Raw genomic sequence first — 27,529 nt, forward strand, 5'->3', positions numbered from 1 at the left:
ATAGTTCTTATGTTATTTTACCCCTCCTTTATGAAGCTAACACAAGATTAATTGATCTTGTACTGGCAGCTAGTAGATGTCTAAGTCACATTCTTTTAGCATAGCAATGAAGAGGTTCACCAGTAGCTTCTTCTGAGACTTTGGTTCTGTGCCAGAAGCCTTAGTTTTGACATCATTGTAGAGATTCCAAAAAATATGTTTATGTTCTCACAAAAGACAGGCACAGCAAACACACAATAATTGTATAAATAAAAGGGATAGGACATGTATTTAAAAATACCCTTTATAACCCTAGAAAACACTGCATCAGCAATGACATTTTGCCAAAAAAGCATATTGTATGAGTTTTTCAAATAAGAAAGATGTTACAACAACTTCTCAATATGAATAGGCATTAAAGGTGGAACTGGACTTTTCTTTTGGAATATTGCCTATCATTCACACTCCCTATGTGAGACAAGAACACATACATGTTTCTCTTTTTTGTGTATTGTATACGAGGTGGCTAACAATGTAGCTAATTAGAGTCATCTATACAGCCATAAATTAGGTATGTGTGTAACATTTTGAAAATAATTGATTTAAATGAAACCAGTTTTATCAGACAGGTCTTGTTAAGACGATTTCAGTGATATAAGTATAATTTTTCTGTGATAAATATTAAGAAAGTTATGAATTTTTTTTGCCTGGTGAAAATGCACAAATTTATGGTCAACCTCTTCACAACAAAGTCAATGAGGCGCAAGATTTTACGTGTGAGCTTTTTGTTAAAAATATCATACATTTCTTAATATTCACCCCATTTTAAAAAGGTTAGTATCGTTGGAAAGCTTGTTAAACAAAGAAACAGATGAATAGGTTAAGGTGTATTTCTAATTGATCAAATTCATGAAAGTAGCGTAGGAAGCGAAGGAAATTCTGAGTAAACAAGATTGGTCCGACTCGACCAGAAGGAGAAAAAATCAGTGTGCAAGTCTATCATTTTAAAATATACTTTGACAGATACATGTATGGCTTACACTTTAGAACAAATTCCAATGAAGTATTTACTGACTGTAGATTTTTTGCTGGAGAATTTTGTCGAGTTTAAACGTGCCAAATTTTGTATGAGCTTTTTGATCCGAAAATGTTGATGTTCTGAATAAACTAGGATATGTGTTCTAGGTCATGAGTATAGTTGTATAGTAGTGACGAAAACAACGCAAACGCAGTTGAACTCTGAAAACAGCGGTCCGGTTGCTACTCACGATGGCGCATTCAAGCGTGAAATGCTTAAATGCGACCACTGCGGAGGGCCAGCCAGCAGGGAATACACACATTATATAAAGCCCTTTAAAAAACATTTTAAAAAACGACAACACTCCATTTACGTGCCATTACCTGCATAGTAACCAGGTACTAGCGACAATGTTATTGTGCGAGCTAAGAACAAGGAACGTTTAGAACACGGCATACTAAGCTGCTGCATCGCCTCTGAGTTGGTAAAAATTTGTACTAGCAAGCATGTTTAACACATATAGTAAATATTGTTAACAAGTTAAAGGTGTTTAATGATAATGCAACCATGTTTTACACATATAGTTAATAGTGTTAATAAATTAAAGGTGTTTAATGATAATACAAGAATGTTTCATACATATAGTTAATATTGTTAACAAGTTAAAGGTGTTTAAAGATAATACAAGCATGTTTAACACATATAGCTAATATTGGTAATAAGTTAAAGGTGTTTAAAGATAATACAAGCATGTTTAACACATATAGTTAATATTGTTAACAACTTAAAGGTGGTTAAATATAATACAAGCATGTTTAACACATATAGTTAATATTGTTAACAAGTTAAAGGTGTTTAAAGATAATACAAGCATGTTTAACACATATAGTTAATATTTTTTAATGAGTTAAAGGTGTTTAAAGATAATACAAGCATGTTTAACACATATAGTTAATATTTTTAATAAGTTAAAGGTGTTTAAAGATAATACAAGCATGTTTAACACATATAGATTCCTTTCTTTCATGAAGACAAGAATATAAGTTGGTGTATTAACTGATTCTGATGACTTGCATTGCTAGGAATCAGACAGTGGTGCTGATAACGTCCGAATTTTCGAATGGAGGAGAGAAAAAGTCCTCCTTTCTGTCCAATACCACATGAAAGTGGTTGGTTTTTGGCATCTTATTTGTCCAGCTTCCGTACTCCTTTGTATACACTTTACAAGAAATACATTGGCGGCAAACTCCGTAGCTTGCTAGCTTGTGCACGCCAGCTTTCTGAGACTCTTATTTTGTTAGCGTAGGCAGGATGAAGCAGAGCTTTTATTGTGCAACTGTGCAGTCGGTCTTTGGAGTTTTGACGACAGGTACGACGCCAGAGTCTGTTGAAATAAAGTGTTTCTCGCCTTCCTGTCGGTAATTTTAATGAGCTGGCAGCAGCCAGCGTCATCTCAGAAGACCCTCGGGTGCCGTGAATGTCAATCAAGTGACGAAAGTGACGTCATAGTGAAGATTTATGATCGCTCATTTTTAGGACTATTTTTTTAATGCCTGGCTGGCGATCGACGGACACACCCTCCGCAATCGACCGGTAGCTCGCGATCAACATAATGAGCACCCCTGATCTAAGGAGTGAGGATTATGATGATTCATTTTCTATATGGGGAAAACAAGTCTTGTGCTGAAAGATATAAACCTCCAGTTGGCATCCCAGTGAGAGCAGACTTTGTACAGTAAGTTGTATTATGTTTGTCTTTTAGCACTGAGCAATACTGCTACTTGATGCTTAGTATTTCACTAAAGCTGGATCTGCCTAGCACAGTGTCTAAAACGTGTATCGCATGCTCTTTATGTTCAGGCTCAGAAATAGAAGGTTCTGGATCATCATTTGTTCAGCAGTCATTGTTGTTGAAGGAAATAACAAATGTTGCAAAGTGCTCTGTAAATGATTTCAACCAAATATAATAGTTGCAGCCATGCTTAAAAGGACCAAAATACATAAATATTACATGTTATTGTGAATGTGCCTGTTACATTACATATACAAACGTGTGTATACTCATAGCATGTTTATAAAACGTTGGGTTTTTTAAGAGGTCTTTATAAGCGCAACAGATCGAATCCCCATTACCTGCATTGTTAGCCACCACATGCTAGCATTTATTTGAATGCATAAAAAGAGAAAGACGTGTTCTTGTCTCACAGGTAGATTGTAAATAAAATAAAAATGGAGAGTTTCCCTTTAGTATTGCACTCAAATGAGATCAAATTTGACTGTTGTGTATTTTCAAATATATGCAAAGAATGACTTCAAGTCCTGTTGTTGTAAAATTGAACGCTGACTAAACCAGAAATAAACACCTTGGTTGGTAGACTTCCAGACTCATCATATTAACATTTCATTATTTTAGGCATAGTTGGCAGGTGTTCATATTTACAGTACATTTTCTAAGTATTGGGTTGTAATTTGGGGTTTACCCAATTCCCAATACTACAAATGTATTTGTATATATTAGTATTAATATTTCGTATTTTATTTACTTTTGTTATTTATGATGGTGTCAGAGGTATTATAGGTGCACCTCTGCATGTTGCAGTGTAGTTAAATACTGTTCAATCAATCCAAATTTAGTATCATTATCTTCGAAAATAAATAATGGTTAATACAACTTGTAAATTGTGCAGGGGTACCTCATTTTGTGGCTGGTAATCGTTTTGATTAATTAACTGTTACAATTCCACACTTGCAGAGCACACGTTCTGTACATTTTAACCCTGTGCAATGAACACTGCTCATACTTTTACATAATCGTATTTTATCTACTTTTCCATCAAATCGTGTCACTTGTTGAGGAGAAGAATGGTGAAAGAAAGATGTGAAAGAATGAAGGGCTTTCAGTTTGTGTCTACTTCAGGTGTGTCCTTTGTGGTGATTGGTGGTAATAGTGGGAAAGGATTTAGACTTTGTGGCTCTTCCTGTGTTGTGTTTGCTTTAACGCCGCGTGTTGTCCATCGTGGCAATTGCTCATATGTGTCATATGCGCGATATTGGTATTGACTAGGGTTCGCTTCGTCTTCTTTGGTTTTCCTCCTCACAAACCTGCAGTATTTTGCCGGGATCCCACAAGCTTTGAGTTCTTTAAGCCTCTCCTCCTTGAACTCAGTCAGCATCTGACATTTGTCCTCGATCTTGTCCTGCTCGTTGCTGAGCTCGTTTTGTTTCTCCCGCCGCCGGGCTAGAATTGCCTGCTCGCGTTCCCGCACCTGCTCCTTGATGCCTTCTAAATGGTGGTGAGCGTCCGCAAAGCGGAGCTTCTCGCGCTCCTCGTGTTTGAGCAGCGCCCCCTGGGTACACTTGAGCACCCGATCGAACTCGGCCTTCTCTCTGGTGTCCTCCACGGACTCGCAGTGCTTTTTCCACAGGAGCTGCTTGTCGCGCTCCGTTTGGATCCTACTGTTTAGTATCCACCTGTCCAGGTTTTTGATTTGACAGTCGTTCTCCATCATGCCTTTTTCTCTTATGCGATGATAGCGGTCACGGGCCTTCCTCCGAGCCTGTTGCTCATTGTCCTCCTCCACCCTGACAGCAAAAAGGTTCTTCTCAATGATCTGACGCTTTCGCTCCTCCGCAGCCTTTATGTCTTCTTTCTTTTTTCTCGCTGTTTTTTTAAAGACCTCCAAATCTCTTTCAATGATACTCGGGCCCGTTGCGTTCGCGAGGATCCGCTCGTGCTCGGAGGGTGTAAGACTGAAGGTTTGTACGTTTAGCTCATCACGCGGGATTCTGATGTTGTAAAGAAAGCCTTGGTTGCAGATTACAATTTTCTTTTTGGGGTGCTTTCGGATCAGAGGAACCCTGGGATTGGCGTCCATCACAAAGAAACCTCTGTCATTCTGAGTGGCCATGTCCTCCATAAAAGATGAAGACATTACGCTCATGATTCTGTTGTTCACGTCCTAGTCCAATCAAAAATGTTAGAGTACCCTGTGACGGACTAGCAGTCACTCCAGAGCTGGGATAGGCTCCAGCTCACCCAATTATTATTTCCCCAAATTAGCTTTGCAATGACAAACCAATCCCAGTCCTATCCCCGGCTATTTGCAGACATGAGACGTCAACACAAAGACCAGCTTGTAAATATTACTCGACTTTAAATTAGAGATGATCGGTGACATCACAATCTGAGCACACCCTCGACATCGCGATGAAGTCATATCTTGGGCTTTGTTACTGACAGACGGTGTCACAATATATCACCACCAGCTGATCTGTTGGGTCTAACAGGGTGGAAAATGTACCATATGCTGCAGACTACAGACAAGTTCGATGGTTGGATCTGGGACACATGGCTAAAGATTGTACTCTTGTACTCTTGTCAAAGGTTCCTTGGAAAGGGAGGCACACTCATTACCAGATTTCTTGTTACACACATGCAGGAGCTGCAAGAATACCAGGAGGGTGCATGTCTTGCAAGAACACCGGCTCGAATTTGAGAGCAGGCTCCATAGAACACATCCTCTAGCTACAGTACAGAGCCGCTTCTAAGATACTAATCCTCACAACCATGGCGGAATTTAAACTTTCTTCCAACTGTTACTATTACTGGAGGACTAGAGAAAAGGATTGGCTCAGGATGAGACAACCACGCACCGAGCAGGACGAAACAAGAAGCTAATCGGTAAAGTCACTATATAAAGTAGAGGTGATCCCTCCAGATATTGACCATTGATACCTAGTGTAGTATTAGTATATAAAGGAAAGCACAGAGGTTGATTCCGCAGTTCACACTTCACAGAAGTGCCTTGACTTTGAAATTTCTGGATCTGATTTTGGGAAGTGCAAAGAACTCAACACGCAAAATGTTACATCTCAGGATCATATAAAATTATACCCAAAGGTAAGTTTGCAACTCTTTACTTATAGTTTAAAATGTTTTGTATATGTATCTGTCCTTATAATTCTGAAATATGAAGTCAACCTGAGCATTGAAACATGTTTTTTGTGCTAGCTAAAAATGTCTGTCCGAGGCTGCCACCATGAAACTCTCAAGAAAATTGTGTAACATTTCAGCTAAAAAAACTCAACTATGGTCAGATTGTATCATACCAATGCACAATTATTCACTCTAAATCACGTCTTATGATGTTTTTAAACCATTCAGTTTGTATTCAAAACGGTATGTCTACTGTAAGTAGGCTCTTGCCGCAACTCCTCGAGGGGCAAGCGGTAGAAAATGGATGAATGTATGGATTTTCTTTGGGTTACTAACTAATCCATTAGTTTTTTTATTTCATTCATTTAAATAATGTGGGAGCTATGATGTTTTGAAGTTAATTTCATAAAATATAGGTCACACATTTGTTCTAATGGTTAATTCAAGACAAAAAAGTGACTGATCCTTTAACTTCAAAAATCCGTAGCTCCCTTAATATTTGGCCTATCACAATGGTTCAAGTACTGTTAGAAAGTTTTTTCTCAAGTCTTTAAAATGGCGTCGAATTGCTTTGAGATATTTCGCATTTGAAAGTCTTGTCATATACCTATTACTTGTTATTATTACAAATGTTTTTTGGGTCATTCTTGTTATTGTTTACCAACTCAGGGAGTAAGTCTCTGGATACAGGAAGGCTTTGAGGGGAAACCCCAAATGTTTTAAATGGGAGCCAATATTAGTTTTTTGCCTTTGTTATGTAAGTACACTAGCCACTTTATTTTGATTGTAAACTTATATTAGCATTGAATAACACATTTATAACACCATATGATTTGCAACATTGCTAACAAATTCAAATTTTAATAAGTTAGTCTTTATAAACATGTTCTTGTGTTTACTTTAGTTACTTGCTGTTAAACATTTTAGTTATCTCGAAATCGGATCTGAAGCCAAAATTGGAACATTTCTACTGTTTACATTCTTTTTATATCCCTTTTACAATCCTGCCTTTTAAAACTCAGTTTTGCCAGAAATAAGTCAAAATGTGGAAATTGTTTCCATTGGTTTGGTTAATATCAAACCAACACAATATTGAGTGTTTAAAAGAAGGGTTGCATAGGCTGACGAAAAACATTGATCTTCTTAACATTGTTTCCTACACATGTTGGGTTTAAAATAAGGCTTTAATCCCTCATTATAAATCTGATTTTTTAACGCAATTAACCAATCTTCAATGACTCAAAATCCCTAAAACCTCTCTGGGTACACATTTCGTACGTAAAAGTGCAGTTGATGCGGTAGAGAGGCTGGCAGTAGTATCTGCAGAACCAATAAGTCCCAAATATATTAAAATGGAAAACTCTAAACTCTCTATTGGATATTTGTGCAGAAAATGACATGACTAAGCAGTACACGGTAATAAGTTGTATGTATACTCTGGAGAAAGGAAGTTGTACATCTTAAAGTAGCGCATTAATAACAGAAAAGGGGTCACAGATCCACATATATGAGTTAACATGAGCATGATTTTAAATGTGTATATATAAAAAGTGGCTGCTCACTGCTCCCCTCACCTCCCACTCAGCATCAAGGGTTGGAATTGGGGGTTAAATCACCAAAAAGTATTCCCGGGCGTGGCCCCCGCTGCTGCTCACTGCTCCCCTCACCTCCCAGGGGGTGAGGGTGATGGGTCAAATGCGGAGGATAATCTCACCACACCTAGTGTGTGTGTGACAATCACTGGTACTTTTTTTTTTTAAAAAGTAAATCTTTGCATTGAAAAAGAAACACAATTAAATTAATTGTGATTAATTGAAATGAATACACCAACCTTGTGGTTAATCCGATTAAAATAGTCATGGTTTGACTGCACTGATATATGAGCTAATGCAGGGGTCGGCAACCTTTACCACTCAAAGAGCCATTTTGGCAAGTTTCACAAATTAAAGAAAATAATGGGAGCCACAAAAAAAAAATTTAAATTTAAAATGAATAACACCGCATACAAAGCTTAAATTGCTTTGTGCTATGTTAACCAGGGGTCTCAGACACACGCCCCGGCCCGCACTTTAATATGACAGTTTAAAGTTAGTGCGGCCCGCGAGTTTTGAATGAATGGTGCTTGATAGCGTCATACTTGCTAATTCTCTCATTATTTCCGGGAGACTCCCGAATATCAGGGCGTGATGGCACTGCTTTTGGCGCCCTCTACAGCCTGCCCGAATAGTGTACCTGCTCGACCACATGTAGAATGCAGCTTCAGCTTGCTCACGTAAGTGACAGCAAGGCGTACTAGGTCAGCAGCAAAACAGCTTACACTGACGGTAGCCGTATAAAACAACTTTAACACTGTTACGTTACAAATATGCGCCACACTTTGAACCCACACCAAAAAAGAATAACAAACACATTTCTGGAGAACATCTGCACTGTAACACAATATAAACACAACACAACAAATACCCAGAATCCCATGCAGCACTAACTCTTCCGCTCAACCGAGCACGGAGGGGGGGGGGTTGATGTGTGGGGGGGGTTTGGTGGTAGCGGGGGTGTATAATCAGACCGGAAGAGTTAGGGCTGCATGGTATTCTGGGTATTGGTTGTGTTGTGTTTATGTTGTGTTACGGTGGGATGTTCTCCAGAAATGTGTTTTTCATTCTTTTTTGGTGTGGGTTCACAGTGTGGCGCATATTTGTAACGTAACAGTGTTAAAGTTGTTTTATACGGCTACAGTCAGTGTAAGCTGTGTGGCTGATGACTAAGTATGTTTTGCTGTCTCCTACGTGTGCATGTAAAAGCTACATACAACATGTGCACATGTTGTAAATCCTATAGAGGACAATTACTGCAGTGCAATTAGGGCATGCCCTTAATTTAGTAATTAGAGTGAAAATAGGATTATATTTGCCCTGGGAGTTATCTAGGAGAGGCACTGAGATCCATAAGTCTCCTGGGAAAATCAGGAGGGTCGGCAAGTATGCAGCTGAGCCGCATCAGAGTGGTCAAAGAGCCGCATGCGGCTCCGGAGCCGCGGGTTGCCGACCCCTGAGCTAATGGAATGGCAGAAGTTTTTGTGTAAGTAAATGGACATACTGTACTTTTGCATGATATTTCTGAGTAAAGACTGGCAACATAGTTGCTGTATGTGTGGATGCAAAAAACAGGCATGTTTATTTTAGACATGGATAGAGAATTCCATCCATCCATCCATTTTCTACCGCGTGTCCCTCTCGGAGTTGCGGGGGGTGCTGGAGCCTACACCATGCTGCCCTTAATTGTGGGTCTCTAAGGGTTTTCATCAAGCTTTGAACTTTTGACATAACAGACGTTGATTTTCTGCAACCACTGTCGCACAGTATTTATAATCTAATAAACACACAAATGGCCTGATTTACCAAAGGTTGGCGTGTATAAAACACACAAAGCTGATTTCCTAAACGTGTTGCGTCTGTTAGGTGAGCAGAATCCATTTTGTCTGTCTGATTAGCAAAGCGGTCACACCATCACCATCGGCAGTCACTCGTAGTCGAGTATGACTGTCCTCAGAATGGATGGGTTCCCATTCGGGAGGACGCCTGCGCGTGACGTCTTTTAGCGTGGGGAGACTGATGCGCCTGCAGCCACCACACGGTCCTTGGCAGAGAGGGGCCTTGATCCAGTGGCATGGATCCATGACAACTAGAGACCACCCTCTGTTGGATATATTATACACATGCTCAGTGTGATTTATCACCACTCATCACCGTTTTGCGAGAAATATTTTGCTTTTTATTAGCATGCCTGAAAAATACGATTAGTGCTCGCGCTGCAAAGACAGACAAGGAACAGAGAATTCGCCGTCCTATACGTGGGCGTGTGTGTCAACATAAATTGCATGGTCTGTCAGACATAGAAAGTATGAGATCGCCGATTCAGCGACATCCTTTTATCATTTTATAGCCGCGTGCTTGGTGAGTTAAGGGGCTGATTAAAAAAATTATATTATTAACATATCTACAATATCAAAAAACTTATTGGAAGTATGTATTTTGGTGGTTTTGAGCACAGTAAGTGCAGCCTCACTCCCATGAGTGCATCTGCAACAAAAAAACTGTTGTGGATGCACCGGACTGCTTCTAAAATGCACGTTGAATGTGGTACATATCTGCTGCTTGTGTGAAAACATAGCAAAACGCCCCGAGGTAGGAGCATGATATCATAAATGACCCAGTGTCTCAACGGTAAAAGCTGTGTAGTACATGCAACCCCTCCTTTAATAGGTAGCCTGCACCAGTAATGGATAGCATGTGCAATGGTAATAAATCGTACACATCACGCCCACTATAGTGCATGCTATTTTACGAATTACACACACTGTTTAGCATGTGGTATTTGGAGCTTAGTAAATCAGGCCCCAATTGTGTGTATGTATATATATATATATATATAAGAACTTTGAACATGTCACGAGGGAGGTGCTGGACATTGAGTCCGAATGGACCATTTTCCGCACCTCTATTGTCGAGGCGGCTGATTGGAGCTGTGGCCGCAAGGTAGTTGGTGCCTGTCGTGGCGGTAATCCTAGAACCCGTTGGTGGACACCGGCGGAGAGGGATGCCGTCAAGCTGAAGAAGGAGTCCTATCGGGTTCTTTTGGCTTCTTGATGCAGCGGACAGGTACCGACAGGCCAAGCGGTGTGCGGCTTCAGCGGTCGCGGAGGCAAAAACTCGGACATGGGAGGAGTTCGGGGAAACCATGGAAAACGACTTCCGGATGGCTTCGAAGCGATTCTGGACCACCATCCGCCGCCTCAGGAGGGGGAAGCAGTGCACTATCAACACCGTGTATGGTGAGGATGGTGTTCTGCTGACCTCGACTGTGGATGTTGTGGATCGGTGGAGGGAATACTTCGAAGACCTCCTCAATCCCACCAACACGTCTTCCTATGAGGAATCAATGCCTGGTGAATCTGTTGTGGGCTCTCCTATTTCTGGGGCTGAGGTTGCTGAGGTAGTTAAAAAGCTCCTCGGTGGCAAGGCCCCGGGGGTGGATGAGATCCGCCCGGAGTTCCTTAAGGCTCTGGATGCTGTGGGGCTGTCTTGGTTGACAAGACTCTGCAGCATCGCGTGGACATCGGGGGCGGTACCTCTGGATTGGCAGACCGGGGTGGTGGTTCCTCTCTTTAAGAAGGGGAACCGGAGGGTGTATTCTAACTATCGTGGGATCACACTCCTCAGCCTTCCCAATAAGGTCTATTCAGGTGTACTGGAGATGAGGCTACACCGGATAGTTGAACCTCGGATTCAGGAGGAACAGTGTGGTTTTCGTCCTGGTCGTGGAACTGTGGACCAGCTCTATACTCTCGGCAGGGTCCTTGAGGGTGCATGGGAGTTTGCCCAACCAGTCTACATGTGTTTTGTGGACTTGGAGAAGGCATTCGACCGTGTCCCTCGGGAAGTCCTGTGGGGAGTGCTCAGAAAGTATGGGGTATCGGACTGTCTGATTGTGGCGGTCCGCTCCCTGTATGATCAGTGCCAGAGCTTGGTCCGCATTGCCGGCAGTAAGTCGGACACGTTTCCAGTGAGGGTTAGACTCCGCCAAGGCTGCCCTTTGTCACGATTCTGTTCATAACTTTTATGGACGGAATTTCTAGGGGCAGTCAAGGCGTTGAGGTGATCTGGTTTGGTGGCTGCAGGATTAGGTCTCTGCTTTTTGCAGACGATGTGGTCCAGATGGCTTCATCTGGCCAGGATCTTCAGCTCTCACTGGATAGGTTCGCAGCTGAGTGTGAAGTGACTGGGATGAGAATCAGCACCTCCAAGTCCGAGTCCATGGTTCTCGCCCGGAAAAGAGTGGAGTGCCATCTCCGGGTTGCGGGGGACCTCGGAGTCTTGTTCACGAGTGAGGGAAGACTGGATCGTGAGATCGACAGGCGGATCGGTGCGGCGTCTTCAGTAATACGGACGCTGTATCGATCCGTTGTGGGTGAAGAAGGAGCTGAGCCGGAAGGCAAAGCTCTCAATTTACCGGTCGATCTACGTTCCCATCCTCACCTATGGTCATGAGCTTTGGGTTATGACCGAAAGAACAAGATCACGGGTACAAGCGGCCGAAATGAGTTTCCTCCGCCGGGTGGCGGGGCTCTCTCTTAGAGATTTAGAGATAGGGTGAGAGGCTCTGCCATCCGGGGGGAGCTCAAGGTAAAGCCGCTGCTCCTCCACATCGAGAGGAGCCAGATGAGGTGGTTCGGGCATCTGGTCAGGATGCCACCCGAACGCCTCCCTAGGGAGGTGTTTAGGGCACGTCCGACCGGTAGGAGGCCACGGGGAAGACCCAGGACACGTTGGGAAGACTATGTATCCCGGCTGGCCTGGGAACGCCTCGGGATCCCCCGGGAGGAGCTGGACGAAGTGGCTGGGGAGAGGGAAGTCTGGGCTTCTGGGCTTACCTGCTTAGGCTGCTGCCCCCGCGACCCGACCTTGGATAAGCGGAAGAAGATGGATGGGATGGATGGATATATATATATATATTGCCTGACAATTGGGGCCTGATTTACTAAGATCCAAACACCACATGCCTGTTTGCTCATCCAAAATTAAACAATACTATTTGTGATTAATCTAAATTTATCTACAGCAACCTTGATATTACTCTGATTTGAATTGTTTTGATCATGTGACAGCCCCATATCCTACATAATGTGACGTACTGTGTGCTTATATTGCATTATATTCTACACCAGTAGTGTTTTGGATTGCATTTAATGATCAACAATAACAGGGTAAAATTACACAATTGTCAGTGAGTAAGATGTATGCCAAAGATGAAAAAGAAACCATTGGGTTGGTTTTCTGACAGTTTTAGTACCACAAACTAATCCAGTAGGTTAGGCACTTAAAACAAAAAAACACACAAGTTGATTTTATGAATGTTTCAGCTTGCTGCTCCATTACTGGCAAATCAGATCCACAGGTAAGCATTTGCTATTACTGTAAGTATACTACACAGCATGAGTTATACAAGTAATTAGCGGTAGGCAAAATGTCCTACGTCAATTAAAGATCAAGTATCAGAATCAGAATTAGAATAGTTTTATTGCCATTGTTTGAGAACGGGTTCACAAACTAGGAATTTTTCTTGGTGCAATCGTGCAACATAAAACACATATAACACATATTTGGTAATAAAAAGAGCTGTAACTGAGCTATCAGATAGACTTAAAAGGAATTCAAGGAATTCAAGGAGCTACTGTTAGGTGTTATTGTTCATTTGCCTGATGGCCGAGGGGAAAAAACTGTTCAGGTGGCGGGAGGTGTGGGTCTGGATGGAGCGTAGTCTCCTGCCTGAGGGGAGAGGGGAGAATAGTTTGTGTCCAGGGTGAGAAGAGTCAGCTGTGATCCGACCCACACGCCTCCTGGTCCTGTAGGAGAACAAGTCCTGGAGAGATGGGAGCTTGCAGCCAATCACCTTCTCAGCAGCACGTACGATGCGCTGCAGTCTATTCTTATCCTGGACTGTGGCGCCGGGGAACCACACTGTGATGGAGGAGGTCAGGATGGACTCTATGATGGCTGAGTAAAACTGCACCAGCATCTCGGTCGGCACCTTAAGTTTCCTCAGCTGCCGCAGGAAGTACATCCTCTGCTGGGCCTTCTTGATGAGGGAGCTGATGGTCGGCTCCCACTTGAGGTCCTGGGTTATGGTGGTGCCCAAGAAACGGAAGGAGTCCATAATGGGGACGGGGGTGGAAGAGTCAATCAGGGTGAGGGGGGATGGTGGGGCTGTGACTTTCCTGAAGTCCATGATCATCTCCACTGTTTTCTGGGCGTTCAGCTCCAGGTTGTTGAGGCTGCACCAGGACGTCAGCCGGTCCACCTCTCTCCTGTAGGCGGACTCATCGCCATTCGAGATGAGCCCGATGAGGGTGGTGTCATCCGCAAACTTGAGCAGTTTTACGGATTGGTGACTGGAGGTGCAGCAGTTTGTATACAGGGAGAAGAGCCAGGGGGAGAGTACACAGCCTTGAGTACCAGTGTTTGGGGTTCGACTGTCCGAGACAATCTTCCCCAGCCGCACGTGCTGTCTTCGGTCTGTCAGGAAGTCATTGATCCAACTGCAGAGGGAGTCGGGCACGCTGAGCTGGTAGAGCTTGTCTCGTAGCAGTCCAGGGAGGATGGTGTTGAAGGCAGAGCTGAAGTCCACAAACAAACAAACTGAGGAGGGACAACCTAAGGATGTTCTGATTTCCTGAATTCAGATGGCACTGTTGTATTTAGTTTCCATAGCGTGACTGGAACTCATCGCCACACAGCTGATGTCAGAACACAAACTTGTGTAGGTTGAACAGCGCCTCTGCTGGTTGCAGTCGACAGTGCGCTTCTTTTCACCTTCATGACATCAAAACAAAACAATCGTTGCAACAATATTGACTCTTAATGATGTTAAACATCAACTGAATCCAGATTGTTGGGTTCTTTGGTTTTCTCGTAACGCAGTGTCCCGATGAAACTGCCACTATGACAAACATTGTTGACAAACTCGAGTGGAGGTTTGCTCTTTGGTGTATGGTTACTCCTAACACAAGTTTTGTCATTACTGGGAGATCATTGTGCGAGGTACTGAAACTGCAAGCGCTTGGCTTCCTCTTGTGTGGTCTTTCTCCTCACATAATTGCAGTATTTTTCCGGGATCCCGCTAGCTTTGAGCTCAGTCAGTCTCTCCTCCTTGAGCTCATCAAGGCATTTTATTTTCATCCGATCGTCCTCGTTAAGGCTCTGAGCTATTGCGATCCTCTCCCGACGGTTGGCGCTCGCAATTTGCTCCCGTTCCCTTATCTGCCCCGATAGAACATCCAGATGGTGGCGTGCCTCCACCTGGCGCTTTATCTCCTTCTCCTCGTGCCTGATGAGCATCTCCTGGTGATGATTAAGCTCCCGCTCAAACTCAGCCTTCTCTTTGGCGTACTCGACAGCCTCGCATTGTTTTTTCCATTGAAGCTGGGTGTCAAGCTCGGCTTGGATCTTACACTTCTGAATACGGATGTCCATTCTTAGGATCTGATTGTCCTTCTCCATTTGAGCTTTGCAGCGCATGTGTCGATACCGCTCAAAACCTTGCCTTTTGGACTGCACGTCAGTCTGTGTCTCCACCTTAAAAGCGTAAAGGTCCTTCTCAATGATCTGACGCCTCCTTTCTTCCGCAGCCTTAGTATCATCTTTCCTTTTCTGAGAAGCCTTTCTAAAAGCCTCCTTCTCCTTCTCCAAGAAACTTGGACCCCTGACCCTTGCCAGAAGCCTCTCATACTCAGAAGCTGTAAGACTTATCGGATTTTCCTGTGGATCCTCACGCGGAACTCTGACATGATAAATGAATCCTCGGTTACAAATCACACGTTGGTTTTGTGGCTTGTTTCGGGTCAAAGGAACGGAGGCATTGGTGTCTGATCTGGAATATTTCTGTTCGCTGCTCATCCCAAATAGACCTCCATCCAGTAACGGATTATTCTCCTTGACGAGGAGCTGGAAATTACCCATGCAGACCTGGCAGCGGCATAGGTCAAAAAGTGATGAATGTGTTCAACCATCTTCGCAAGTAAATCCCACTCTGTGTGTCTTTGATACTATCACAATGTGATGAGAATAAGTTGGTAAATATGCAACAGATGAAAGGAATCAAAGTACTTTATATGACGACACCATAAAGGCTTCTTTGTGACATCATACAGTCTTTTTGTTGCGTTTTCCAGTATAATGAACTACGTCAAATATTTTGAGGAACTCACACAATATAGTAGACTGTCTATCTTAGAGTGAGAATCTCTACATTTCATGGATCTCGGAGTGAGCTAAAGTAAAAGGTCAGGAGTCAATTGCCAGCCAGTTTTTGTCAGTTTTCTTGCTCGTTGACCAAACTCACATAGTCCGACTGAAATCTACCAAACAGCTGGTTTAAAAAAGAAAACTTGTGATTTATGTAAGGTGATTTAAGCAGCTTTGATGCTTGTGAGCTTGTGTAAACCTGTGTTTAACTTGAAATAAACTCTGGTTCACTGACATTTCTGTCCCCTGAATTACAGACCAAACCTACCTCAGTCCTTGAGAGTCAGATTGTTTTCCTTTCCTCTGTGAGAATAAACGGTGATTTACACTAAGAATAGCATTAAAGAGCTTCTTTCCTGTGTCACTGACAAGCCTTTCGAGTGTTTATTATACATATAAACCAAGCGTTAAGCTATTATAAAGATAAGAGTAAATCTAAAAGTGATTTTCTTCCCTGTAATGTGATCCTCTCTGGTATGTTTGATTCATAGAAACTGCAGGAAAAAGAGGTAAATTGAGTTGACAAGTCATTATTGCTGCTTCTGTTTTGTTTTCTGTATCGTATTACGATACAGATGTGGACATTAGTCAGGGCGTTTCCATAAACAGCAATGAAGCTGGGGAAGGATTTAGATATGCCGTTATTTATTATTTATTATTTATTGGTGTTGCATACATCACATCCCACGCGTCTGTACACAATTAGATAAGTATAATGGGATGCTTCAGATATGCACACACAGATCCATAGACAAAACTAACTCCAAGAATGAACGTACAACCTTAAACATAATAAGACAATCCTGAACATGGGGTGACTTTTTTTTATTATTATATAATACTGTTTTGCCTAGGCCAGGTTTTTAACCAATCCTGGGGCTTGCCAGTTACCTTATAAGTGTGTAATAAATGTTGTGGTTTCAAGATTTAATTTCAAGTCAATGCAATTTATAGGGTCAAACTTTGGGGTTTGACAGTGTTGCCAGATATATATTTGTCATATTTGTACAATTAATAATTTTTAAAAAATCCCATATTGTAGACAAATATGACCCCTTCATGGATACAACCTGCACGCTGCCTGCTGTTGCACAATGTGTCACGTGCCTCGTCACAGCCAGGTGGGGGCGCGCTGTTCTGTCAGTGGTAGCTTCTCCCAATGGTGCTGTTAGTTTATTCTTATAAGCTATAAAGCGGATCGCAGCAAATTCCGGATTCATTTTTTGTGACCATGTAAATTTGCTGATTTTTTTAAATGATTATATTCTCCGAAAATAAGCAGCCTTTTCCATAGAAAGCACATCTCATTCAACATATGTGTGTAGGGTAATGATTTACAAATATGTAACGATATAAGTATAATGTTGTGTTGTACATGTAACAGCCCACAATTTTTTCACATTTATTTATAATTTACTGATGTTGCTTCGTACAGCGAGTCTATGAACACACAAGCGAAAGTGGAACTTTCGAGAGTTTAATAAAACCTTATGTTCTCCAAACATTTGATATTATTTTTCATTAGTGGTGAGTATATTCTAACCAGTGAAGTTGGCACATTGTGTAATTTGTAAATAAAAACAGAATACAATGATTTGCAAATCCTGTTCAACTTATATTCAATTGAATTGACTGCAAAGACAAGATATTTAATGTTTGAACCGAGAAACTTATTTTTTTTTGCAAATAATCATTAACTTAGAATTTAAAGACAGCAACACATTGCAAAAAAGTTGTCACGGGGGCTATTTTACCACTGTGTTACATGGCCTTTCCTTTTAACAAAACTCAGTAAACGTTTGGGAACTGAAGAGACTAATTTTTTAAGCTTTTCAGGTGGAATTCCTTCCCATTCTTGCTTGATGTAGAGCTTAAGTTGTTCAACAGTCCGGGGGTCTCCGTTGTGGTATTTTAAGCTTCATAATGCGCCACACATTTTCAATGGGAGACAAGTCTGGACTACAGGCAGGCCCGCCTAGTACCCGCACTCTTTTACTACGAAGCCACGCTGTTGTAACACGTGCAGAATGTGGCTTGGCATTGTCTTGCTAAAATAAGTAGGGGCGTCCATGAAAAAGACGTTACTTGGATGGCAACATATGTTGCTCCAAAACCTGTATGTACCTTTCAGCATTAATGGTGCCTTCACAGATGTGTAAGTTACCCATGTCTTGGGCACTAAAACATCCCCATACCATCGCAGATGCTGGCTTTTGAACTTTGCGCCTATAACAATTTGGATGGTTCTTTTCCTCTTTGGTCTGGAGGACACGACATCCACAGTTTCCAAAAACAAATTAAATGTGGACTCGTCAGACCACAGAACACTTTTCCACTTTGCATCAGTCCATCTTAGATTAGCTTGGGCCCAGCGAAGCCGGCGGCGTTACTGGGTGTTGTTGATAATTGGCTTTGGCTTTGCATAGTAGAGTTTTAACTTACACTTACAGATGTAGCAACAAACTAGTTACTGACCGTGGTTTGCTGAAGTTTTCCTAACAATCCGAATGGTTCTTATCCTCTTTGGTCCGGAAGACACGACGTCCACAGTTTCCAAAAACAATTTGAAATGTGGACTCATCAGACCACAGACCACTTTTCCACTTTGCATCATTCCTTTTTAGATGAGTTTGGGCCCAGCGAAGCCGGGGGAGTTTCTGGGTGTTGTTTATAAATGGCAGAGGTGTGGACTCGAGTCACATGACTTGGACTCGAGTCAGACTCGAGTCATGAATTTGATGACTTTAGACTCGACTTGACAAAATGTAAAGAGACTTGCAACTCGACTTAGACTTTAACATCAATGACTTGTGACTTCACTTGGACTTGAGCCTTTTGACTTGACAAGACTTCCTACTTTCCCCAAAACCCAAAGATTAAAAAGTTATTCAGGAGCGCTCCGTATATTTCATTGTGTACGTGTGTGTCTGTCAGCGTGTGTGCTGCCTGTCAGTACAACATTGCATGTTGTACTGACAAATTACATCCACGTTGTTTTCATCCCACAGCATTCATCCAATCAAATTGCAGGACAACCAACGAAGAAGAGCTGTCAAACAACGCGCCAGTGAGTAAAAATTATGCCAAAGATAGTTTCGTTCGGGTATTAAAACTACGAATTGGTCAACAAAAAACGAATTGCAGTATGCAAAACATGCGGTTTGAAGATTACAGACGGAGACCCAACAACTTCCAACTTCGTTCGACATTTGAAGTTGCACAAAGAACGGTAAATTGTGAATGTAAGCTAACGTTTATTGGCTAAGTAACGTAACTTTTATTTGCTGTATAGTTAAATCAGTGAGGCTGTAAACTCACTGCTAATGTTATAACCATAGACATCTTATAAGTAGACGCAGCATCGAGCGCTACTGCCTACTGGTGCTGACGAGACGCAGGGCCGCCATCTTGGAGTGGTGATCTGCTCCACTCAGTGCAATTCATTTGGCAGGAGCAAAGAACTGTCAGCGCATTTAATTCATCTTACCTCACTGAATACCACTGATTTTCACGCGGTTTTTTGTACGTGTAGCTATGATAAAGGACACATGTTTTGGCGTGTTTTATTATTCATAGTTTGCTTAACAGTAATAGAATATTCTTATATGCTATAAGTGACCAGACGTCCGAGATCAAAACTGGGAATATAATCCCAGAGAAGGGGGGGAAAAACAATCAGCTATTTTTAAGTTCAAGAAACAGTATGATTAGGTTTTAAATACATGCGTATATCCTACATAAACAATGTATGAATACATTAGATATCTATATATCTTAGGGACCTATAGACTGTATCTCTGTTGCTGCAGCAGCAGAGAGTTTATTCTGTCTTGACACTTTGTATTGATATTTTGTATTACATTCTTCCCTTAAATGATAATGTTTACAGTGATTGTTTTACATGTATTTTTTATGTATGTCGCTTTGGATAAAAGCGTCTGCCAAATACTTAAATATAAACATATATAAACACCTGAAAGTCTTTATATCAGCTAAAACCACCAATCTGTTTCACTGGATTCAGAATAAAACCAAATTATGTTTTACCCAACAATGTTCGTTTTTGAATATTGTTACTTGAAGACTTCTTCCTGGTTACAATTATACTGTTAAGAAAGTATTGTCTTATACTTTGCCTAAAATGACAATAAATCATAATCAGTGGCGGCTGGTGAATTTTGTTTTAGGTGGGGCTGAAATTTTGTAAACCAAACCCCTGTAGGGGTGTCATCCTCCCCCAGAAGATTTCTTTGTGATTTTCACATACAAATATTGAAGATCTTTGCTCCTTCTCAACTCTGTGGTAATATTATTTTTATAAAATACAACCAATAGTACGTTAATGTTAAATCTTACTTGTGAAAGCAATCCCCCCATTCCTATTTTCAACAGTCTGCTCATTTGAGCAGGGAAACACTGAAAACCAGCCCGGCATCTTTGTTTTCTACCTGTCAACTGTCAGTTTAGGCTGCTCGCCGGCTCCTCATAACCACGTTGAGATGGCGGCCGAATTTCTCGCGTCACAGCAGCCAATGCTGCGTCTACTTATAAGATGTCTATGGTTATAACGTCATTGCAAACACGGCAATCTGTTGCGTCCACTGCAGTTTGCTACCTTATTCATACTTTTTGTCAAGTATTTTTTTCAAGTAGGGTTGCATGAGGTACCTAAACTTAACGTTACGTTAGTCAATGTATCACACACAGTGAAATAACGTTAGATGGCGCTCAGCAGCACCGGATATTTTAGCCACCTACAAAAAGACAAACAAAGTCAAATAAAGGTCAGTTAAAATGTATACTATATTAAGAATATGTGTACATGTTGCATAGGGCCCTGACATCTAAAAAGTACAACTCTGTTCATTGTTATGTTCATGTATTTGTTATGTTTTTCATGTGTACGCACACATCAACACACATACAGTATGAGATGAGATCAATGAGATAAGGATAAGAACAGGATAGAAACTGCTGTGGAAGTAGTTACAATGCAATATGCCATGGAAATACAATGTTAACACTTTTGTGCAAATAAGTACAGTTGCACTTGTTTTTTCAAATGTGTTTATTCTGTAAAGTAATGAGTTAAATGTTTGAAATGACTGGTTAATAGTGTTATTATGAAGTGCAATGTCAGCACTATTTTTTTTCCTGCAATTTCAAATGCACTTGTTTTAATAAATAAATACAGCGTTTTAAAAGCATACACAATCTGTGTAAATATATTAGTCTGTGGTTAAAAGGACTTGAAAGGACTCGAAACTGAAAATGCAGGACTTGGGACTTGACTTGAGACTTTCCAGTCTTGACTTTGGACTTGACTCGGGACTTGCCTGTCTTGACTCGGGACTTGACTCGGGACTTAAGGGCAACAATTAGTCTGTTCACCTGTGGGATGTTTCAAATAAGTGTTTGATGAGCATTCCTCAACTTTCTCAGTTTTTTTTGCCACTTATGCCAGCTTTTTTGAAACATGTTTCAGGCATCAAATTCCAAATGAGCTTATTATATTTGCAAAAAATAAAGAAGTTTACCAATTCGAACGTTAAGTATCTGGTCTTTGCAGTCATTCAATTGAATATAAGTGGAAAAGGATTTGCAAATCAATGTATTCAGTTTTTATTTACGATTTACACAACGTGCCAACTTCACTCGTTTTGGGTTTTGTATATACATCCATCCATCCATTTTCTACCGCTTGCCCCTTTCCGGGGTCGCGCGGGTGCTGGAGCCTACCTCAGCTGCAACGTGACAACTTCACTGGTTTTGGGTTTTGTATATATATATATATATATATATATATATATATATATATATATATATATATATATATATATCTATATATATATATATATATATATATATATATATATATATATCTATATATATATATATATATATATCTGTAACGGCTACTCTTGCGTTCAAAAAGGTTCGAAAAAAATAAAAATTAAGTAATGCAGAGTAGTCTTGAGGAGGAGGTGTTTGACTCACTAAATTCCTTAATAAGCACTTGCGGAGATATTTCTAGATTCAAAATGATCATAATTTAGTTTCACAAACAAAAAATATTCTCCGTGGTTGACTTCAACATAATCAAAATAACTTATTTAGCGGTAAACAAACTGTTTCACTCCTCACTCCTTCAACATGATAGACAGACAAAGGGCACCCAGCTGTCTTGTCTTCTTAATTATAGGAGGAGGAAGTGGCTCACCAGGAGAAGCGTGAGCAGCTGAAAACAATCAGTCAATCACAATGAAATCTAAAACATCCAATAATTTATCAACATCATTATTGACATTATATGATTTCATTGTCAAAACAATTAATAAATAAATAATATAGATAGGCTCCAACATCCCGGCCCCTAATTGTGTGCTTTAGCAAAACAATTACATAAATAATAATATTCAAAGGAGCCATAATAAAACAATACAATCCAAACAATTATGTTCTTCAAATTCAAAATGAATTAAATTACTTGAGTTACTAATCAAGTCTCATCAAAGTCCATAGTCATATCTGAAGCGGCCATAGAGTCATCGAGTCATCGGGGCTGGAGAACCGAAGCCCCCCTCAGTCCATCAAGCTGCTTCCATTAGCAGGCAGAGCTTATCTATTGGTCGTTGAACCGTGTTGGTCTTGGTTTTAACCAAAACACTTCTCACAAAGCCTTTGGCATCTGGAAATGTCTTTACTTGTTCCATGGTCTTAGGTCCATGGTCTTATGTGTTTCCTTGTTCCATGGTCTTGTTGAATGTTTCCTTGTTCCATGGTCCATGGTTTTGTCCTTGGTGGAGTCCTTGATTTTGTTATTTTTCTCCTTTTCGACTGTTCTGTGCATGTCTTTGCCATCTCCTTTTCAGCCGTATGGGAATGTGTAAGGATCAGCCTCTAAGGGCATTGGCTCTTGGTCAAAAGGTAAGCTTCACCTCCGACCGTACAGGTCTCTGATTTCCTCCGTTTTGTCACGTTTGTCTCCTTTGTCCTTCTTGACCTTTTCTTTATCTTTGTCATGGCTTTTTTTGGAAGAAGAAGAGGAGGAATGCCGATGTCTTTCTTTCTCTCTGAACTTATCCTGAGGTGTGACTTTTGTCTTTATCCCGGAAAGGCAGTGGCAGAGGATCGTGACCATCTTTAAGAAATACTGAACTTGAGGCGATCTCCATTGAACATTTATCCTCCACTGACATCTCATTTTTCTCCTCATATATGTTTTCAGAGAAATCCTGGTTATATTGTCTGATGAGAAGGTCCTTCATCTCAATTACTGAGACTCTGTTAGTTGACACTGCAATGGGCCCAGCATGTTCTGTAGCACTGCAACCGAGTGGTCCAGTAACCACCCATCCCAGTATGGTTTGGACTGCATATGGTCCATTTATTTGACTGTTTATTATATTCCACGGCTCCATTGCCCGAGGAATATCAGTCCCAATAAGAAGTTCAACGTCTGCCTCAATTTCTTTTAAGTCAATGCCACCAAGATATGGCCACCTCTTCAAGTCAGCCTTTGTGATGTTCTTCTTTGAGACAGGTATCTTGCTCTGTGTATACACTTTCGGCAGGTTCAGATATGTGAACCCTTCCAAGTCTCCAACCTCCAGTCCTCTGACCTCATAGGTCTTCGCAGGCTTTTCCTGTCCCATTGTTCGCAAAATAATTTGTTTTGCGTCCTTTCACATTCAGTCGGTCCATTAGATTCTCCGTGCAAAATGTTGCCGTGCTGCCTGGATCAAGGAAGGCGTAGGTCTGAACATACCTGGTCCCTTTTCCCGCCTTAACTCTGACTGGCACGATTGCAAGTGCACAGTCTTTCCCGGCCCCGGTTGCATCACCGGCTGAAACAAGAGCAATGCTTATAGGGGTTTCTTCTGTCTCAGCAGTGGGCTTTGCTTGAGTTTCCTGCCTTGGGCCTTTTTCACTTGAAATATGAAGTACAGTAGGATGTTTCATTTTGCAAACCTGACACATTAATCTTTTACAATTGTTGCTTAGATGACCTTTTAGTAGGCAACCAAAACAATATCCTTGCCTTCTTAAAAATTCAAGCCTTTTGTCATGTGACTGTGTTTTGAATTGTGAGCAGTCAATCAGAGCATGTTTGCCATGACAATATCCACATGAAGGGATGATACCACTGGGTGTGGTTTGAGCAGGTTGTTGTGGAACAGATGATTGTTTTACAGTGCATCCTGCTGGCTCTGTATTCACAGCTACTGAAGTAGCAAAGCTGCTTTTTCTTTGGCTGATTGGTTTTAGTTCACTTGTGCTTCTTGGAAGAGGCCTTTCCGTTGTTATTTGGTCCTGAATGTCTCCAAACAACTGATCCAAAAGCATCTTGGCATGCTTTTGCACAAAATCCACAAAGTTATTAAATCTGATTCTCCTGTCAGTTCTCTGTTGTGTCTCATAAGCTGTGATTCACCACTTTTCTCTGAGCTTGTAGGGTAGTTTGGATGTAATTAGCCTTAGGTTCGATGGGATATCAAGTTCCTCCAAATACTGTAAATCTTGCATTACATTACAGCATCCTCTCAAATACAGTGCATATGCATGCAGCATTTTCCCATCCTCAGCTTTAATCGCTGTCCAATTCAAGGCTTTTTCCAAGTAAGCTCCCGAAATCTTCATCTCATTTCCAACGTGTTCTTTTAAGAGGCGCCTTGCTTCATTATAGCCCCTACTGGCTTCCATGTGCAAACAGCTGCGAACCAAGTCTCTTGGCAAACCAGAGGTAAACTGCTCAAGGTAGTAGAGTCGGTCTTGATTATTCTCAGTCTTGTCTTCAATCAAGTGTTCAAATGCATGGATAAAAGACTGATGCCAGTGGGTTACCATCAAACACAGAAATCTCTTGCTGGTAGTAGAGACAGTTTTTGATGTGAGACGATGAGTTTTGCGATGTCACTTTGTCTTTGAATAACCATTTCCAAGTTATCATGAGCAGCATTAATAACCACATTATCTTGTGCAGAGTGATTTATTATTTGAGTCTGATTTACACCCTGGGTCTTGTGTTTTTCAGTTGCATTTTTGTTTTGAGGTTTATTTAGATCTTCTGATGTGTTAGTGTTCCTTTTAAGTAGAGGTCTGTGGAGACTTAAGATGGTTTGGTGAAGTGGGGTCTTGGGTATTGCACCTAGCTCTATAAAGTCCACATTGCTCTCCATAGTTTCTCTTTCATGGTGAAAATCATAACACTCAGTCATGGGTTCCTGAGCCACCTCATTACTTTCATGAATTAAATCACTTTGAAGGATTTGTATTTTAGCAGTTGATGCTGTGAGGTCTGCTTCCAACTCCATTTGCTCCATCTTTGCTTTAAGCTTTGTTTCCTCCAGTTGCAAGGTGTGTTTTTCCTTCAGTGCAGCAGCTCGAGCCATTGTAGCAGCTTGTTCCGCTTTGGCCTTTTTTAATTCTGAGAATACCGAGGAACATCTGGAGGCTTTTGATCCAGTGGCAGACTTTGATTCGTGACATACATTTGATATGCTGTCCAGTGGTCCAACTTTTGATTGTGCAATTTCTCTTTTCCATGTTTCAACATCTTTCATGAAATAATTCAAATGTATTATTCTGGGTTCATACCAGTCATGTTGCGTTGACCAGCATTCCTCCAATGGGGAATTCAAATTGCTAGTCTCTCCCAGATTCTTTTTATGGCAATACGCTGATGTTTATATTCAATCAACAGGCAGTAGTTGGTATTTTGTGGTTTATTCTCCAAGCTTAGAGGACAAACCTGAGACCAACCCAGTACACAAGAGTTCCCTAGCCCGGTCCAGATCAGTCTGAAACACATCACGAAAACATTCTGTTCTTCAATCTCTCCCCCCGCCCTCACGACCGCACAGATGCCCATTGTGTCCGTTATCTCAAGTCGGCCCGAGAAGGGAAGCAGGGAGGACTCCTCTTCTCTGCCTCCTACTTCAAGGCCGTCCACAGTGCAAGCACTTTGTCATGAGACGATCAAAACAATGAAAAGAGTACAAGATGGAACATTAGCTATTTAAAATATGACTATAGAAATATAGTGGGAAGTAACTCTTAATTATGGATAAATGTGGATGTATGCATCCGTCAATTCCCCCTTCAAGATCTTCTAAAAAGATCTTCATCACTAGTTCAACACTTCTAAAGCACGCCCCTTTTTGAGCAAACTAGCAATAAAATAAAAGCATAGGTACATGGGAGATAAATGGAGGGAGTTTATGTCAATGTCGTCATTGTCAGGGAAGGAAACTAGCAAATCTCGAAAGTCTTAAAGTCACCACTTTGCTAGACCCCCTTCAGAGACATAGCAAACCTAGAAACAGGGTGGGGTTGACCTTTGACAGCTCTAACAAAGATGCGGGTGCATGGGCGATAAAGCAACCGCATGAGGCTATAATGGCCAAGAAAACTTTAAAGGAGACTAGGGCAGACTTAATTATGTCAGTCCACCTGCCAAAGGTAGTTTAGAGCCAATCTTTAAAGGGGTCAGAGACACCGGAAACTTCAGTAAGTTCCTTAGACAGGGCTTGGAGGCCTTCTAAGGCCTTCTGAACCAAGCCATTTATGTCAGTCAACTTAAAGGGGGCGGGATAAGTGTGGGGAAACAGCGGAACAAGCAACACAGTCACCCAGGTTTTGGCATCCACCTGAGCCACAGGTTTACCTGTACCCGCTCCTAAGGTCAAAGTTACCAGGCCTTCGGTGGTGATGTCATTAGCACGCACAGATGTGAGAGCCTTTGAAACACCACCGAGGTGGGGTGGTACTTTAGGTGCTACAGAGGGTGTAGAAGTAGTTAACGCCCTCTCAAGGACATTAATTTTAATAATTCCTTTAGAGTCTGTATCAGTCAGGTCAACCCCCAAAACAACACAAAAGGGACGATGGGCACCACTTACCATAGTATGTTGTCTGCATCCGACACCAATGGTTCAGGGTTGGGTCGTAACAAATATAGAGGTTATTATCACGGTAATAGCTATTGTGTCCCCCGTAATTAATCACACTGCACAGGTCAAAAAATAAGTCTTGCTATCCCCCTTGACCCAGTCTATTTAAAGTCCGCTGTATGTTCTTAGACACTTGTCAGTCACTGTCGTCAGGAAGGAAGAACTGAGACACAAAGACAGTAGAACACGCCCAAGCACCAGTCCATCATGGAACACTACCGGGTGTAACATCCTGCCTTTCGTCTATCAATATCAGAGTAATTTAGGTAACAAAACGGGGATAAACATCAAACTTTTCACTTAATGTAACGACACATATAGTTATGCTGAAAACAAGCAAGAAAAACTAAGAAACATTTAGCATACTGGATTGGCCTCACACAAGGATATACAATGTAGAAGTTGAAAAGAGTAATGTAGGTAGAAAATCTCTCTCGTCTCCTGGGCTGTGGGGCAGATGATGTGGCGAGGGGGTCAAGAGGGGCAGATGTTGTGGCGAGGTCAGCAATGACATCCGCTGGTGATCTGTCAGGTTCTTCAGCAGTAGTGCAGAGGGAGAGGTGGTACCAGGTGTCCCCTTTACCAGCCAGTCGAAGGGCGTGGGACGTCCGTTCCACGACCTTGAAGGGACCAGTCCATCTGGGCTCCGTCCACTTGCGTTTGATGACCTTGATCTTGACCCTCTCAGTGGGCGGAAGGAATCTGTACCGAAGAACTGGCACACAAATTCTGCAATTTTTTGTGTAAAATACCATTTTGGTTTTACGCTGATTCCTCCTTCCATGGGGGGCTGCTGGTCCTGGGAAGCGCTGACCTGTATGCAGCTCATAGGGTGAAAAACTCA

The 27,529-nt window shown here is 41.6% G+C and overlaps 2 protein-coding genes across 11 annotated transcripts in view; one reads left to right on the forward strand and one right to left on the reverse strand.

Moving 5' to 3' along the window:
* Nucleotides 1–27,529, forward strand: part of sema5a (sema domain, seven thrombospondin repeats (type 1 and type 1-like), transmembrane domain (TM) and short cytoplasmic domain, (semaphorin) 5A) — a 476,735-nt gene that overhangs the window by 240,523 nt on the left and 208,683 nt on the right. The window lies entirely within an intron of this gene.
* LOC133630419 (cilia- and flagella-associated protein 45-like) lies at nt 14,512–15,644 on the reverse strand. The gene has a single exon (XM_062022000.1). The coding sequence runs from the start codon at nt 15,446–15,448 to the stop codon at nt 14,519–14,521; it is 930 nt and encodes a 309-aa protein (XP_061877984.1). The 5' UTR covers nt 15,449–15,644; the 3' UTR covers nt 14,512–14,518.

Source organism: Entelurus aequoreus, linkage group LG15 (assembly GCF_033978785.1).
Source record: "Entelurus aequoreus isolate RoL-2023_Sb linkage group LG15, RoL_Eaeq_v1.1, whole genome shotgun sequence".
Lineage (NCBI taxonomy): Eukaryota > Metazoa > Chordata > Actinopteri > Syngnathiformes > Syngnathidae > Entelurus > Entelurus aequoreus.

Bases quoted from the DNA above. Each gene is read 5' to 3' on its own strand.
- LOC133630419 (XM_062022000.1), bottom strand. From the start codon at position 15,448: ATGGGTAATTTCCAGCTCCTCGTCAAGGAGAATAATCCGTTACTGGAT.